This window comes from Octopus sinensis, linkage group LG3 (assembly GCF_006345805.1).
Source record: "Octopus sinensis linkage group LG3, ASM634580v1, whole genome shotgun sequence".
Lineage (NCBI taxonomy): Eukaryota > Metazoa > Mollusca > Cephalopoda > Octopoda > Octopodidae > Octopus > Octopus sinensis.
The window spans coordinates 6,206,790-6,223,574 of record NC_042999.1 but is presented as its reverse complement, the minus strand read 5'-3'; the positions used below and the strand labels follow the sequence as shown (position 1 = coordinate 6,223,574).

The 16,785-nt window shown below is 40.6% G+C and overlaps 1 protein-coding gene across 1 annotated transcript in view; it reads right to left on the bottom strand.

The window, feature by feature from the left end:
- The window catches only part of LOC115209372 (elongation factor 1-delta), a 40,617-nt gene that overhangs the window by 583 nt on the left and 23,249 nt on the right, over positions 1-16,785 (bottom strand). Inside the window, exons 4-9 of the mRNA XM_029777749.2 lie at positions 12,262-12,276; positions 9,472-9,556; positions 6,137-6,321; positions 5,529-5,592; positions 3,687-3,812; positions 700-815 (exon numbers count right to left, since the gene is read on the bottom strand). Coding sequence (XP_029633609.1) covers positions 700-815; positions 3,687-3,812; positions 5,529-5,592; positions 6,137-6,321; positions 9,472-9,556; positions 12,262-12,276 — 591 coding nt within the window. The remainder of the gene's footprint in view (positions 1-699; positions 816-3,686; positions 3,813-5,528; positions 5,593-6,136; positions 6,322-9,471; positions 9,557-12,261; positions 12,277-16,785) is intronic.

The window sequence follows — 16,785 nt, the reverse complement described above, 5'->3', positions numbered from 1 at the left end:
GAGTGTAGTGGGTGCTTTTTACGTGCCACCTGCACAGGTGCCAGGTGAGGCTGGCATCGGCCACGATTTGGATGGTGCTTTTTATGTGCCACCGGCACGGAAGCCAGTCGAGGCAGCGCTGGCATCGGCCACGATTTGGATGGTGCATTTTATGTGCCACCGGCACGGAAGCCAGTCGAGGCAGCGCTGGCATCGGCCACGATTTGGATGGTGCATTTTATGTGCCACCGGCACGGAAGCCAGTCGAGGCAGCGCTGGCATCGGCCACGATTTGGATGGTGCATTTTATGTGCCACCGGCACGGAAGCCAGTCGAGGCAGCGCTGGCATCGGCCACGATTTGGACAGTACTTTTTACGTGCCACCAGCACGGAAGCCAGTCTAGGTGGCGCTGGCATCGGCCACGTTCAGATGGTGCTTTTTACATGCCACCGGCACACAAAGAGTTATTACTGAACCAGAAAAGATTAGCCTTGATGAGATGTGGTTTGGTTTGGTGCCAGGGACGAGTACCTCTGATGTTCTCCATCCTGGTGAGGCAACTGCAGGAGAAGCATTTAGCTGAAGAAGAATACTTATACTTGGGCATTCATTGAGCTGGAGGAAGCCTTTGACAGGGTCCATTCTTCAATGGTGATTGCTAGGGGTAAATGAACAAACAACACACAGTTTTAATTGCTATTATTTCAAGGTTACTTACATAATCTTCAAATTCACAAATTTTTTCTTGTAAGTCATCCACACTGACTTTTTCGTCTTCCACAACACACAAGATTGTCAGTTTCATTATTCCATAAGCAAGAGGTGACAACTTGGCTGGAATTTAAAAAGGACAAAAGTTAAGCAGTGCAAAATACTGAATTTAGGAGAAGGGGACAGCAATTACAAATTAATTAGAATTAACCAAATCTGATGGATGGAAGCACTCGTCGGTTACGACGACGAGGGTTCCGGTTGATCCGATCAACGGAACAGCCTGCTCGTGAAATTAATGTGTAAGTGGCTGAGCACTCCACAGACACGTGTACCCTTAACGTAGTTCTCGGGGATATTCAGCGTGATACAGAGAGTGACAAGGCCGGCCCTTTGAAATACAGGTACAACAGAAACAGGAAGTAAGAGTGCGAGAAAGTTGTGGTGAAAGAGTACAGCAGGGATCACCACCATCCCCTGCCGGAGCCTCGTGGAGCTTTAGCTGTTTTCGCTCAATAAAGACTCACAATGCCCGGTCTGGGAATCGAAACCGCGATCCTACGACCGCGAGTCCGCTGCCCAAACCACTGGGCCATTGCGCATGCACTTAACCAAATCTAATTAGTCAGCCAATGGAATTATTAATTTAGAAACACAAAACAATTTTGTATTGTGATTAAAGTCAAACTTAAACTCTTTCGCATTCATATTCTTCTGTTATTTATTTACATTGAATTAATTGTGTATTACACCCCACACATGGTAATTCAAAGGATTACAATCAGGTGGGAATTAAGAGGCCAGAAATTGGGGCTGATGAGGTCATAGATATTCTCCAACAATCACTTCTCTTTCCAGAATTATAGCAGAGTCAAATATCCTACTGCCACACCATATGGCCTTCCAGCAACTTCACATAGCCATCTGAATTGAGCTTGAGGCCCTGTCTTGCAGCTGTTAGATGAATTCTGGTATGCAGACACAGTCACAAGTTCAAGATTTCGACAATGTGATTGTTTACATTTAGAATGACATTGCAGAGTAGGTGTGAGAGGCTGGAGCTGGCCAATTTGAATGTAAAACATAAAATATTGAGGCCAGTCAAGGCCGGTTTAAATGTTGAAGGGTTCAGTTAGAGCTGGGAATCTGTGTACATCAAAGGGCAGTTTTAACATTGTCTTCTATCAATTATTAAATCTGCCATGCGTGGACAGAAAATTTGGACAAATTTGATATTTCCTATCATGACTGCCATGCCAAAACTATCAATAATCTGGACCAGAAATTCTGCATCGAAGAATTATCAGGGTCTTAGAGATTAAGACTCCTGATCAACAAGACACCAATAAATGGCATGAAAGATATGTTAGAAGGGAATTTGCTTTCAACTTCACGGAGAATAATTAACATTAAGCCAAAATGCTTTAAAAATATCTATTTTACTGGGCCCTCAATTAAGGAAGTACCATCTGCAGGTTGTGAAACTAATTGTTGTCTTTACCGATTGGGTCAACAAACTTCGGAGAGAAATTGCTCTAACCAGAGGAAATTCAATAAATTGTGCTACATAGTCTACAATAATCATCATCATCTCATTTAACGTCCGTCTTCCATGTTAGCATGGGTTGGACGGTTCAACCGGGGTCTGGGAAGCCAGAAGGCTGCACCAGGCTCCAGTCTGATCTGGCAGTGTTTCTACAGCCGGGTGCCCTTCCTAACGCCAACCACTCCGTGAGTGTAGTGGGTGCTTTTTACGTGCCACCGGCACAGGTGAAGCTGGCAACGGCCATGATCAGCTGGTGCTTTTTACGTGTCACCGACATGGAAGCCAGCCAAGGTGGGGCTGGCATCGGCCACGTACGGATGGTGCATTTTATGTGCCAACGGCACAGGCATCACAACTACAATTTCCATTTGATTTTTTGATATTGATGTACTTGACGCAATAGGTCTCCTCAAGCACAGCAGGTCGCCCTACGATCCAAGGTAAGTACAGCAGGCCGTCCTGCGATCTAAGGCACTTTGGAAGGGCTGGGGCTTCTATGTGCAGCTGGTGCAGGAAACAGCCACGAACTCACGTTATAATAAATTTTCAAATTGTTCCCAGATGTGTACTGCAAGCCAGGCTGGATTTGAACCAGGAACATTTATTTCTAAACTATAATTTAACAAAATTCTTATCCACCATGGTTTGGATGGACGTTTTAGTAACAGTTTCATTCCTGATGGTGAGACAAAGAGTCTGAGTAATTATAAAGGTATTCACACTAACCCCTCTCAGAAACCCATAGACAGGTGTTAATTTAAGGAGCAGGGTACACGAACAACAATGGAGTTGCAGCACCAAAGAAAATGGTTGAACAACTATCAATTACACTGCCATTGTCATTATTATTATTATGATACACCTGTAAAAAAAGGAAATATAAAAGGAAAAAAGGGCTCTCTTTTTGACCAGGCTTTTATGGGTTTTTCCACGAGTAACCCTTCGAAGCACCTCCCCCTATTGGGAGTTTTCACTTGTTATATTTTCGTTGTTATCTTGCCTTTTTACACGAACTTTTCAAACGGACAAAACACTTTTTGTAACTTTTGTCCTGTGTTTTGTCCTTACATTTTTTATTTGATTTTTGTTAGCCCTTGTGGCCAATAAATGAATTAATTATTATTATTTACAAATGGTAACTAACAACATAACAACTGGAAAATATTTAAAAATTGAATACAAGTTTTAAAATTCTCTGGGCTGACGAAGGACAATCATCCTGAAACACGTGTCCCTAGATGCAGCACCGGGCTGCTGGGGGTGTTTGTTTCCCCCTTCGTAAATATATATAAGGACACAGGAAAAAATGTGTCAAAGCCATCAGGAGGTGTCGATGCTTCCTAGGGCTAAACAGTGGTGGTGTACCCCCTACTGTCATGTTCACGTTAGATTGTCAGTATACAACCATTCTATTAAAAACAGATTAGCTTTAAAGAAAAACTACTTACAAGCACCCCATAACAAACCGTCCATCTCTATGGTACGAACACATTCTTCCACCTTCTTCATGTCCGTCTCATCGTCCCACGGCTTGACATCAAGGGTAACTGATGACTTGGCAATCAATGCAGGTTCTGTGAAAGACAAAAAATACGAAAATTCCTTATTGCATCATCATCATCGTTTAGTGTCCGCTTTCCATGCTAGCATGGGTTGGACGGTTCAACTAGGGTCTGGGAAGCCAGAAGGCTGCACTAGGCCAGTCAGATCTGGCAGTGTTTCTACAGCTGGATGCCCTTCCTAATGCCAACCACTCCGAGAGTGTAGTGGGTGATTTTATGTGCCACCGACACAGGTGCCAGATGAGGCTGGTTTTGTATCAGTCGGAATGGTGAACCACGAAACACCTGAAGAAAGATGGAACAGAAACAGGTGAAACATAGCGAAAGCAACAATCAAGAGGAGGAAACCAGTCCAACAAATATAGAAGACATCACCATTTAACGTCCGTTGTTTATGCTGGCATGGGTTAGAGAGGAGCTGGTTAAGCAGACAACTTCACCAGGCTTCAGTGTCTGTTTTGGCTGGATGCCCTTCCTAATGCCAACCACTCCGAGAGTGCAACGAGTGCTTTTATGTGCCACCAACATGGGTGCCATTAGCATGACACTGGTATCTACTATGACAGGGCGGCGAGCTGGCAGAACCGTTAGCACGCCGGGCGAAATGTGTAGCCGTATTTCGTCTGGCGTTACGTTCCGAGTCCAAATTCCGCTGAGGTCAATTTTGCCTTTCATCCTTTCGGAGTCAATTAAACAAGTACCAGTTACGCACTGAGGTCGATATAATCGACTTAATCCCTTTGTTTGTCCTCTCTGTGTTTAGCCCCTTTAGGGTAGTAAAGAAATAGGTATCTACTATGACTGGTTTTACTTGGCTTGATTTGTCTTCTTCTCAAGCACAGCATAATGCCGAATGCTCTCAGTTCTTACTCCTGTCAGGCCCAATGCTCAAGAAGTGCTTTTATGTGCCACCGGCACAGGTGTCATTTGCGTGACATTGGCATCTACCACAACTGCAATTTTACTTGGCTTCATGGGTCTTCTTTTCAAGCATGACATAAGGCCAAATGGCACCCATTTGGACATTGTGAAGCCCAACACTCGAAGCACAGCATAATGCCAAATGGTCTCAGTTCTTACTCCTGTGAGGCCCAACGATCAAAAGGTGCTTTTATGTGCCACCGGCACAAGTGTCATTTGCGTGACACCAGTATCTGCCACAACTGCAATTTTATTTGGCTTGATGGGTCTTCTCAAGCACAGCACATCACCAAAGGTCTTGGTCACTAGTCATTGCCTTTGTGAGGCCCAAAGTCCGGAGATCATGCATCACCACCTCGTCCCATGTCTTCCTTCATCTACCTCTACCACAGGTTTCCTCCATAGTTAGGGATTGGCAATCCTTCACACAGCTGTCCTCGCCCGTATGCATCACATGACCATACCAGCACAGTCATCAAAATTTCTTTATTTCATTATTTAATGTTCATCTTCCGTGCTGGCATGGGGGGGGGGGGTGGATCGGTTTGACTGAAAACTGGAAAAGCCAAAGGCCTGTATCGAGGACACACATTCCAGCAGGAACTATTTTGTGCTGTTGGGAGCTGGATGGAAGAAAGACACCAGTGAAAGTGAAGCTAGCATCTAAAAGTGCTTGATCTATTGTTTTATTCATACTTCAAGAATATGGACAAATCCAAGAAAACAACCCAGACCCCATCCACTCTCTCTCTCCCAAGAAAAAACAAAAAAGATCAAGATTTAGTAAGGAAGGACACACAGACTTACTTTTAGATTTTTTCAATTGGTATGCTTTAATTCTTTCTTCTCTTTCTCGGACTTTTGCTTCATCCTTTACAGGGAAACACGAAAAACAAGTTTTTGTAATGGAGAGATTATGCAAGAAATGTAATTGGACATGAAATCAAAGAAAACAAGAAATGGCACAGGAGTGGCTGTGTGGTAAGTAGCTTGCTAACCAACCACATGGTTCCGGGTTCAGTCCCACTGCGTGGCATCTTGGGCAAGTGTCTTCTGCTATAGCCCCGGGCCGACCAATGCCATGTCAGTGGATTTGGTAGACAGAAACTGAAAGAAGCCTGTCGTATATATGTATGTATATATATATATATCTGTGCGTGTGTGTGTGTGTATGTGTTTGTCCCCCTAGCATTGCTTGACAACCAATGCTGGTGTGTTTACGTCCCCGTCACTTAGCGGTTCGGCAAAAGAGACCGACTGAATAAGTACTGGGCTTACAAAGAATAAGTCCCGGGGTCGATTTGCTCGACTAAAGGCGGTGCTCCAGCATGGCCGCAGTCAAATGACTGAAACAAGTAAAAGAGTAAGCTTTAAATGTGGAAACGAAAGAGAACATTAAAAGTCAGACGTGTTACCTCTTCTTCATCAGAGTTAAAAAGATCGATATCATCATCCTCCTCCTCTTCTGAATGTTCGGTTCCTTCTACGTCCATCTTGGTTACAATGTTATTGCTGTTTTTGTCAACTTCAACATTGGCTTTAGCTCCAGATCTTAACTGAAGATTTAAGGCACTGGTCACTTTTCTTAGTTCTTCAACAGCTGAAAATAAAGAGATATTACCTTGCTTAAAAATGATCATTATATCACCATCAAGGCAGAACCATTAGCACGCTGGACAAAATGCAGTATTTCACCCAATGCTACGTTCTGAGTTCAAATTCCACCAAGGTCAACTTTGCCTTTCATCCTTTTGGGGTCAATAAATTAAGTACCAGTCAAGTACTGGGATCAATGTAAGCGACTTTGTTCTCCCTTAAAATTTCAGGCCTTGTGCCTATAGTAGAAAGGATTATTATTATCATTATTATTATTATTAAGGCAGCGAGTTGGCAGAATCGTTAGCACGTTGGGCGAAATGCTTAGCAGTATTTCGGCTGCCGTTACGTTGTGAGTTCAAATTCCGCCAAGGTCGACTTTGCCTTTCATCCTTTCGGGGGTCGATAAATTAAGTACCAGTTATGCACTGGGGGGTTTCAATGAAGTCGACTTAATCCCTTCCCCCAAATTTGAAGCCTTATGCTTCCAGTAGAAAGGATTATCATCATCATTATTATTATTAAAGCGGTGAACTTAGCAGCATTTTGTCTGTCTCTATGTCCTGAGGTCAACTTTAATTTATAAACCCTGAAAGGATGAAAGACAAAGTACCAGTGATGCACTGGGGTTAATGGGATTAACTCACTCCCACCCCACAAATTTCAGGCCTTGTGCCTACAGCAGAGACGATTATCATCATTATTCCGTGCCAGTGGCACGTAAAATACACCAATCCGACCGTACGACAGGCACCCGTGCCAACCCCCTTTGCTTGTGAAGACATGTTGAGGCAAGCGAAAGCGAAATCGAATTGAACCAGCCAGGATCCCTGGTCTGGTGGTACGTAAAAAGCACTATCCGACTCGTGGCCGATGCCAGCGCCGCCTCGGCTGGCTTCCGTGCCGGTGGCACATAAAACACACCAATCCGACCGTGGCCGTTGCCAGCCTCGCCTGGCACCTGTGCAGGTGGCACATAAAAAGCACCCACTACACTCACGGAATGGTTGGCGTTAGGAAGGGCATCCAGCTGTAGAAACATTGCCAGATAAGACTGGAGCCTGGTGCAGCCTTCTGGCTTCCCAGATCCCCGGTCGAACCGTCCAACCCATGCTAGCATGCAGAATGGACGTTAAATGATGATGATGATTGCAGCAAACTGGCTGAAGTTCTTCAACAGAACAAAACTCTTGGCAGCATCTCTTCCAGCTTGCTTATATTCAAAGTTCAAATTCTATTCAGGTCAAATGAAGTACCAGTCAGATACTGGGGTCAAGGTAATCAGGAGACATATCAAAATTCTGATTGCTTTGATGGTAAAAAATAAAGCCAAAATTTGTGTCTAAGCACAGCCATGTGTGTGTGTGTGTTGTGTGTGTGTGTGTGTGTGTGTGTACACAAACCTACGTCCAAATAACTGATTCTTTAGACATTAATTATCAAGATAGGCGCAGGAGTGGCTGTGTGGTAAGTAGCTTGCTAACCAACCACATGGTTCCGGGTTCAGTCCCACTGCATGGCATCTTGGGCAAGTGTCTTCTGCTCTAGCCCTGGGCCAACCAATGCTTTGTGAGTGGATTTGGTAGACGGAAACTGAAAGAAGCCTGTCATATATGTATGTATGTATGTATGTATGTATGTATGTATATATATATGTGTGTGTGTGTGTGTTTGTGTGTCTGTGTTTGTCCCCCTAGCATTGCTTGACAACTGATGCTGGTGTGTTTACGTCCCCGTCACTTAGCAGTTCGGCAAAAGAAACCGATAGAATAAGTACTGGGCTTACAAAGAATAAGTCCTGGGGTCGATTTGCTCGACTAAAGGTGGTACTCCAGCATGGCCGCAGTCAAATGACTGAAACAAGTAAAAGAGTATATTATTACATTTAAAAAGTAATCCAGTTTTCAGATACAAATTTGATGGATTAGACTGGCACCTGTGCCAGTGACATGCAAAAAGCATCATTTGAGCGTGGCTGATCCCAGTGCCGCGTAAAAAGCACCATTTGAGTATGGCTGATGCCAGTGCCACCTGAATGGCTCCCATGCCAGTGGTATGTAAAAACACACTACACTCTCAGAGTGGTTGGCATTAGGCAGGGCATCCAGCTGTAGAAACCTTGCCAGAGGAGATTGGAGGAGCCTGGTGCAGCCTCTTGGCTTGCCAGTTCTCAGACAAACCGTCCAACCCATGCCAGCATGGAAAGCAGACGTTAGACGATAACATTAGTTCTCAATCTGGATGCATATGACCCTTTCAGGGTCTCTAAGATTTTGCTGCAATAATTTGCTTATATTTCTGCAATACACAAAATATTTTAATCTTTTTATACAATTCTTAATAAATATTTAATTATGAAAATATTGTAGGATTGCATCTAAACATCAAATGGCTCTGAGGGCCCAGAAGAGTAAAATAGAAATGAAATGGGTCCATACGCACAAAAGGGTTAAGAACCACAGTTTTAGACCCTGAAATTTTCAAATATACAAAGATTAGCAAAAGGCCCTCACTGCTACCATATTTACATTAACTTTGTTTATTGACCACAATCTTTATACTCTTTTCTACTCTAGGTACAAGGCCCGAAATATTTGGGAGGGGATTAAGTCAATTAGATTGACTCCAGTACACAACAGGTACTAAATTTATCGACCCTAAAAGGATGAAAGGTAAAGTTGACCTCGGTGGAATTTGAACTCAGAAAATGAAGACAGATGAAATACCGCTAAGTATTTCGCCCGGTGTGCTAACGTTTCTGCCAGCCCCGCCACCTTAAATAGCAACAATCTCTTCTACAAAGGCACAAGGCCTGAAATCTGGGGGAGGGAGATAATCGATTACATCGACCCCAGTGTTTCACTGGTACATAATTTATCGACCTCAAAAGGATGAAAGGCAAAGTTGACCTTGGTGGAATTTGAACTCAGAACGTAGCAATGGGCAAAATACCGCTAAGCATTCCACCTGGTGTGCTAACATTTCTGTCAGCTCGCTGCCTTACATTTAACATACAATATTACAATAGAAATGACCTATATCAGGTGGGCGCCTGCCAAGGTGGTTAACTGTGGTAAAAGGGTTGATAAAAGCCCTCAGTCATTAGTGCTAGCAACAAAGTGAACCCTTTTATAATCAAGCAAACGGAACTGACCTTTTTTTAATTCCCTATTTTCTTTTTCTAATAGACTGACTCGTTGTTCAAGACCAACTGTTTGCGCACCAGCGTTCTCTTCTCCCTAAAAAGAAACAAGGCATTCAATTTGTTCTGTAGACTATTGAGGTTTTACAAATAATATTTAAGTCAAATCGTTAATTCAACAATTTACAAGAGACACATTAGTCTGAAGCCATCAAGAAGCGCTTTTAACACGTTTGGGATGAAAGAACATTGTAAGTAAAAAAGGTTTTATAGAATGCAACAAGAAACAACAGACATGACCTCTTTAACCCTTTAGCATTCAGAATTCTTTGTCAAAGGTAAATCCTTATTTATTCATTGTTTTGAATTAATCTTGGATAATCTTGTAGCTTTGAGATTTCAATGGTGTGTTTGTATATTTTTAGAATGACATTGTAGGGTAGGTGTGAGAGGCTGAATCTGGTCAGTCTTAATGTAAAACAGGCAGAATATTTGGACCAGATACGGCCAGTTTAGATGCTAAAGGGTTAAGAAGCACATACGTTGATTGTTAATAAATATACTTCATCTCAGTAAACAATTAGAAAAGAAATTACAATTGGTGCAATAACAACAACAAATAATAAGCAAGGTGCACTGAAATAAAAATCAGTTTAAGAATTTGTAACTAAAACAAGAAAGTTGACAAAATTTTTTTGTAACAAAAACTTTACCTTGTACCTCAACCCCGAGACCACACCTTTACTATTTTATCACTTTCCAGCTCCCCCTTGGTCCTTCCAAAGCCACTCTTCAATAATGTGAGTTGTCATGTAGCTTCACTACCAGCAAGAAACCTGTTCTGTTTTGGCCCCCTTCTCTCGTCTAGCACAAAGCCACCAACCATCTCTCTACTATTGCCTCATTCAGACAAAGGGGATCTTTGGTCTTACAAGCTGTGTTGTGACATCGTAAATACTTGTGCCACGAGAGAGAGAGAGAGAGTATAACCAGTATAACTGTATAGTGGTTGGTATTAGGAAGGGCATCAAGCCATTAATACCTATTTCTTAACTACCCACAAGGGGCTAAACACAGAGAGGACAAACAAGTACAGACAAACGGATTAAGTCGATTATATCGACCCCAGTGCGTAACTGGTACTTAATTCATCAACCCCGAAAGGATGAAAGGCAAAGTCAACCCAGACTCATTGGGTTTCGAGAATTGCCCAACCCATGTCAGCATGGAACATGGATGTTGAAGATTGATGATTTACACAGCCATGTAATATGGACGCCTTTTAATTAATTAACTTTTGTAAAGTATTTGGTACAGCTTGAGAATATTATTCCTATATATTTACAGATCTTAGAGGAATGGACAAATCAACTTCACTGCAGGAAGATCAGAACACATTATCCAGAGGAAGAAAATCTGGTCACAAATACCTGTTCACTTTGGTTGACAAACTTATTTACAGAGTGGCAGAGAAAAACCTTTACTGACTGCACAAATAATAAACTACGATGACTGGGAAAACAGGGAATAAAATATAAATAGGGCATGGTATATAACTGAAGGAGATACAAGATGAAAAAGTGAAATGAATGAAATCAGTAAAATGATTAAAGATGATGGATCAAAATGAAAGAGATGAATAAGAAAGAAAGAAACTGGAGCAACCAAAGTGAAGAATTTCTCTAAAACACAAATAAATATACCAATAATTACAAATTGGAATCCAAGAAAGATTAGCACACAATTGGTGCAAAGGAGTATTATTTCTCTTGTAATGACTATTAATGACTAAATATTAGTCATTAGTAAGTAGCCACAATTACAGCAGAAATTGGACTGTTAATTAAAGAATTGCACAAGAAGAGAGAAGAGCCATGTTTTGTAGAAGGATACAAAGGAAAGTGCAATGAAAACCAAGAATATAGCAGAGTCTTGTGATTGGAATCAAAGAGAAAATACTCATATTTTTATCTCACTTCAGTCATTAGATTGTGGCCATGCTAGAGCACCACCTTGAGGAGGCGCAATGGCCCAATGGTTAGGGCAGCAGACTCGCGGTCGGAGGATCGCGGTTTTGATTCCCAGACCGGGCGTTGTGTGTGTTTATTGAGCGAAAATACCCAAAGCTCCATGAGGCTCCGGCAGGGTGGGGTGGGTGGGGGGTGACCCCTCTTGTACTCTTTCGCCCCAACTTTTTCTCACTCTTTTTTCCTGCTTCTTGCCCCCGACTTCCTACGCAACCGCTGAGCCTGGATGCGCATTCAAGCCATCCGTCGATGCTCTCGGTGCCGGGGGTTGACCTGCTTTCTCTTCTGCGGGTCTTATGAATAGCAAAGGACCACGTTTCGGACTTCTCCCACTGGGACGAAGACTGCTTCGCTCAACAAACAAACAAACAAACAAGCACCATCTTGAAGAATTTTAGTCAAATGAATCGACCCCAGAACTTATTCTGGTACTTGTTCGATCGGTCACTTTTGCAGAACAGCTACATTACAGGGACATAAACAAACCAACACCAGTGGTCAAGTAGTTATAAGGGATACACACACATACAATGGGCTTCTTGCAGTTTCTATTTGCCAAATCCAGTGAAGGTTTTGGTCGACCTGTGGTTATAGAAGACACTTGCCCAAGATGTCGTGCAAGTGGGACTGAACCCAGAACCATGTGGTTGGGGAGCAAACTTCTTTACCACACAGCCATAAATACAACATCCTCTCAGAGTCCTTCCATGCCCTGCCAGATGATCTCACTACTCACCTATTCACATATAAACAAAACAAAAAAGAAAATAATTACCTTCTCCCTGAGCAGCTTAGGAGAAAAAAAAAGAGAGAAAACAACATTTGATGGACACAAGGAAGAAATTAATTTCAATCGTTTTATTTGGGAACCAATTATTTTCCTAATCTCCAAACCTCAATCTACCTTAATCCAAACTCAGTTTAGCAAGTTTGGATAAGTCTAATAAAATGGCAAGTTTAAATGAAGTAAAGAATTAAACACGACAAGTTGATTGAATTGATCAATATTTAATGATTAAATGCTGGTTGATTGATTTCTCCAGTCATGTTGTATAGAGCAATGATGCTCAACCCTTTTTTACATTTGGACCCCTAGGATTTCGATTTTAATTGGGTGGACCCTCATAGCTATTCATGGTTTAAAAAAATCCCAGCCCCAGTAACAAAGAAAGTTGGGGAGTAGCAACTGTAAATAAGATAATGAGGGACTGTGGCATGAAAGACAACCCATTTGGTTCCAGTGGCACAATGAAATGGATTCTAGCCACCTGACTGTAAGGTGGTGGGTGATGGGAGAGATGTGGCTGTAAAACCAAATCAAAAATAGAGAGTGGACATTGCTAGCTCTAAAACAAAAAGGAGAGAGAGTGAGAGAGAAACAGAGAGAGAGAGAGAGAGAGAGTAAACTTGGTCAGTTCTCTTTATTGTGTTTTGGTTTCTTTAACCCATTCGTTACCTTATCTATTTTGAGATGCTCTGTGTTTCTTTCAATTAATTTAAATGTAACAAAGAATTTAGTAAGATAACTTGGTTATCGTTCAGCTAGTGTTAGGAACATAAATTGTGACTAAGGCTTGGTGGAAGATTTTAATTCAGAACTTATAAAACAAGACATTTGTACTCAGAGCCAAAGGTGATTTCAGCCGGGTTGGTATCAAAAGGGTCAAAAATATCATGGTGACTTTAACTCTTTTGCTACCATATTTCTTTTGAGATGCTCTGTTTCCTTTAATTAATTTTAAATATAACAAAGAATTTCGTAAAATAACTTAGTTATCATTAAGCTAGTGTTAGGAACATAAATTGTGACTAAGGCTTGGTGGAAGATTTTAATTCAGAACTTATGAAAACAAGACATTTGTACTCAGAGCAAGAGCCGGTTTCAGCCGGATTGGTAACGAATGGGTTAAGATCATAAGAGGTGATACTTGTTCAATACATGGCAGGATGGAAAAAAAAAATGAACATAAAATGGGGGGGTAGGCAGAAAGATAGATATACAAGATAAGGATTCTATTTTCAGTTCTCAGAAATTAAGTGCCACCATTAAATATTCACCATATAATTTCTTGCATCAGCACAAAACCACAAATTAAAGAAGGGACAATATACCCAAGTCATCTCTTGTACATCATCATCATCGTTTAACGTCCGTTCTCCATGCTAGCATGGGTTGGACGGTTCGACCGGGGATCTGGGAAGCCAGAAGGCTGCACCAGACTCCAGTCTTATTTGGCAATGTTTCTACAGCTGGATGCCCTTCCTAACGCCAACCACTCCGTGAGTGTAGTGGGTGCTTTTTATGTGCCACCTGCACAGGTGCCAGGCGAGGCTGGCAACGGCCACAGTCGGATTGGTGCATTTTACGTGCCACCGGCACAGAAGCCAGTTGAGGCGGCACTGGCTCCCCTGATAATGGCTGCATTGACAGGCGAAGAGATTCGACATAAATTTACAATGTAATGGAATGGGTACATAGTTTAACAAGTTTAGGTCTGTCTATTAATTCTAGATTGGCCGAACCAATCTGATTTTGAGGCGGTGTTTTACAAGCAGCTAACTCTGCTTGCCACCAACTTTTCTTTATAACACACAGGGACACCGAACCTACAACACACACAGAGTCTGCCAATCCATAAACCTTCTGGTAATATAAAGCAAAATCTAAACTAGACTTGAATTCAAAATATAGAGTTTTATTATGTAACATAATAGGCATAACTTTTTCTACAAGAAATACGAGGAATTGTAGAGATTTGGAACTAGTTACAAAAAAAAAAAAAAAAGTGGTAGGAAGAAAGAAATAATTGATAGAATAAACATTTATGTAAATTGTCTTTGATAAATTAATAAAAAAAAAAATCCATTATGGATTTTGGAAATTATTTTAATAGGAATTAAACTCGTTGAAATTTAAGTAGTTTATTTATTTTAAAATTAACTTTTGATTACTAAAATGTATTTTTTTTAGACTGAAAACAGTTAACGAACTATAATTTTATGAATTAATTTATGATACTTTCCTTTACGATTTACTGGAACTTCTGACATGAAATCAATTAATTAGCAATCATTTTTCAAACAGTAATTAAAACAAAGTTGTTTATTTTTTTTTTTTAAATTAAAGTACTGAGATTATTAAAGCAAATATTCATTTAATTAACGAGAAAACAGCAGAGCCAAAGATTAGTGAAAGAATAAGGAAGACGACATGCGATGCATTCACATTAGCAAAAGACGACATGCAAAGCATTTGCAGAAACAGAATGGAATATGGAAAATGCAAGACAAAGAAATTTAGCTGTGAATGAGGTGCTGTGATAAGCCTTAATGCCAGCAAATCTATCTACAGTCAACGATCGACAGCTGAATAAAATATATTAAAGCAGTGGCTGGTGTGAATTTGGACGAAAGCAATGAAAATGCTGCTAAACTGATTTTAAAGACAGATTGCCGTAAATTTGGTCAGGTCTTCAAGAACGATTTTCAAGCAGGTTTTGAAGTACAAGGCATTTTATCTAGTTTACTAATCCATTTAACCCTTTAGTGTTCAGATTATTCTATCAAACATAATGCTTATTGATTCCCATTGATTTGAATTAATCATGCATTATCTCATATCTTCAAGATCTTGATGGAGTAATTACTTAATGTAGAATAACATTGTAGGGTAGGTGTGAGGGCCTGGATCTGGTCAGTTTGAACATAAAACAGATTAAATATTTTGGCCAGATATGGCTGGTTTAAATACTAAAGGGTTAACCCTTTAGCATTCAGATAATTCTGCCAAATGTAACGTTTGCTTATTCACATTGTTTTAATTTAATCACGCATTATCTTATAGCTTTATGATTTCAACCTTGTGAGTGTATATTTCAACAATGAAATTTTACCAACGACATTGTTGGGTAGGTGTGAGAGGCCAGCCAGACTGACCAGTTTCAACATAAAACAAGTAGAAAATTTTGGGCCTGTTATGGCCGGTTTGAACACTAAAGGGTTAATCTTGTGAGTTGGTAAAAAGAATTTGTTTGTTGCCCAATTAATAAAGATTTTTAATCAACAACATAATGAATGTCTTCAAAAAGGAAGAACTGGACGTCTGAACCCTTAATCTTCGTTACACCATAACGGAAGAACAGAAAGAAACAGCAAAGAGGTGAAAAGTTAATAATCCAGCAGTGTCTTTAAAATACAATAACTTTACTTAACGATCATGCAATAATAATAATAATAATAATTAACAGCAAGCAGTAAAATGTTAACAACAAGAAGACATTTTGTTTTCAGAGCAGATTTTAGTTAAGATTTCTTAACGGATTAATTAGAAAGTTTCAGAAACAGATTGGGGGGGATAAATTAGCAACACAGTGTTAGTTAATAAAAATAACGGTTTCAAATTTTGGCACAAAGCCAGCAATTTCAAGGAAGGAATAAGTTGATTACCTAATTTATCACCCCTGAAGGAGTTGTCCCCAAAAGCAAATAGTAATAATAATAATAATCCTTTCTACTATAGGCACAAGGGCTGAAATTTGGGTGGGAGGGGGGAGCCAGTCGATTAAATCAACCCCAGTGCATAACTGGTACTTAATTTATTGACCCCCAAAAGGATGAAAGGCAAAGTCGACCTCAGTGGAATTTGAACTCAGAATGTAACAACGGAAGAAATGGCGCTAAGCATTTCACCCAGCATGCTAACGATTCTGCCAGCTCACCACCTTAATAATAACAATCATCCTTTCTACTATAAGCACAAAGCCTGAAGTTTTGGGAAGCAGGGGGTGGGGAGGGATAGTCAATGCTTTAAACGGATTTCCTTCATATCAGTGACCCTACTCATTCAGATCCTTATCAATCGTAGAGAGATTCAGAACTCTTTCAATAGAATTTCAAGATAAATTTGAAGACAGATTTATGAAGTCCAAAGAAACTAGTTTGGATAACATTGTAGTTTTACTTATTCTTTTGAGTTTGAAAATAATTGTAAAACATGAGAGCGCTGTAGAAAATGGATAAAGTCTATAAACTAATCTTTATGTATAAAGCTGAGGTTGTCTGTGTATGGCAGGTTTGGTAGCCTTCAACTAACACTATCTCCTCCGAGACCCTGCAGCGCAAGTTGACAAAAATTGAGAGTATGATAGAAGAAAGCTTGCTCTTCATTCCGTAGAAGAAAAAATTCAAATCGGACCATGTTAACACCAAAAATTATTTACATCAAAAAGGTGCTTTTTTCTATGAAAATCCTATTTTTTACGATTTTTTTTACTGCTGTGTTGCCATTTTTCTGTGTATT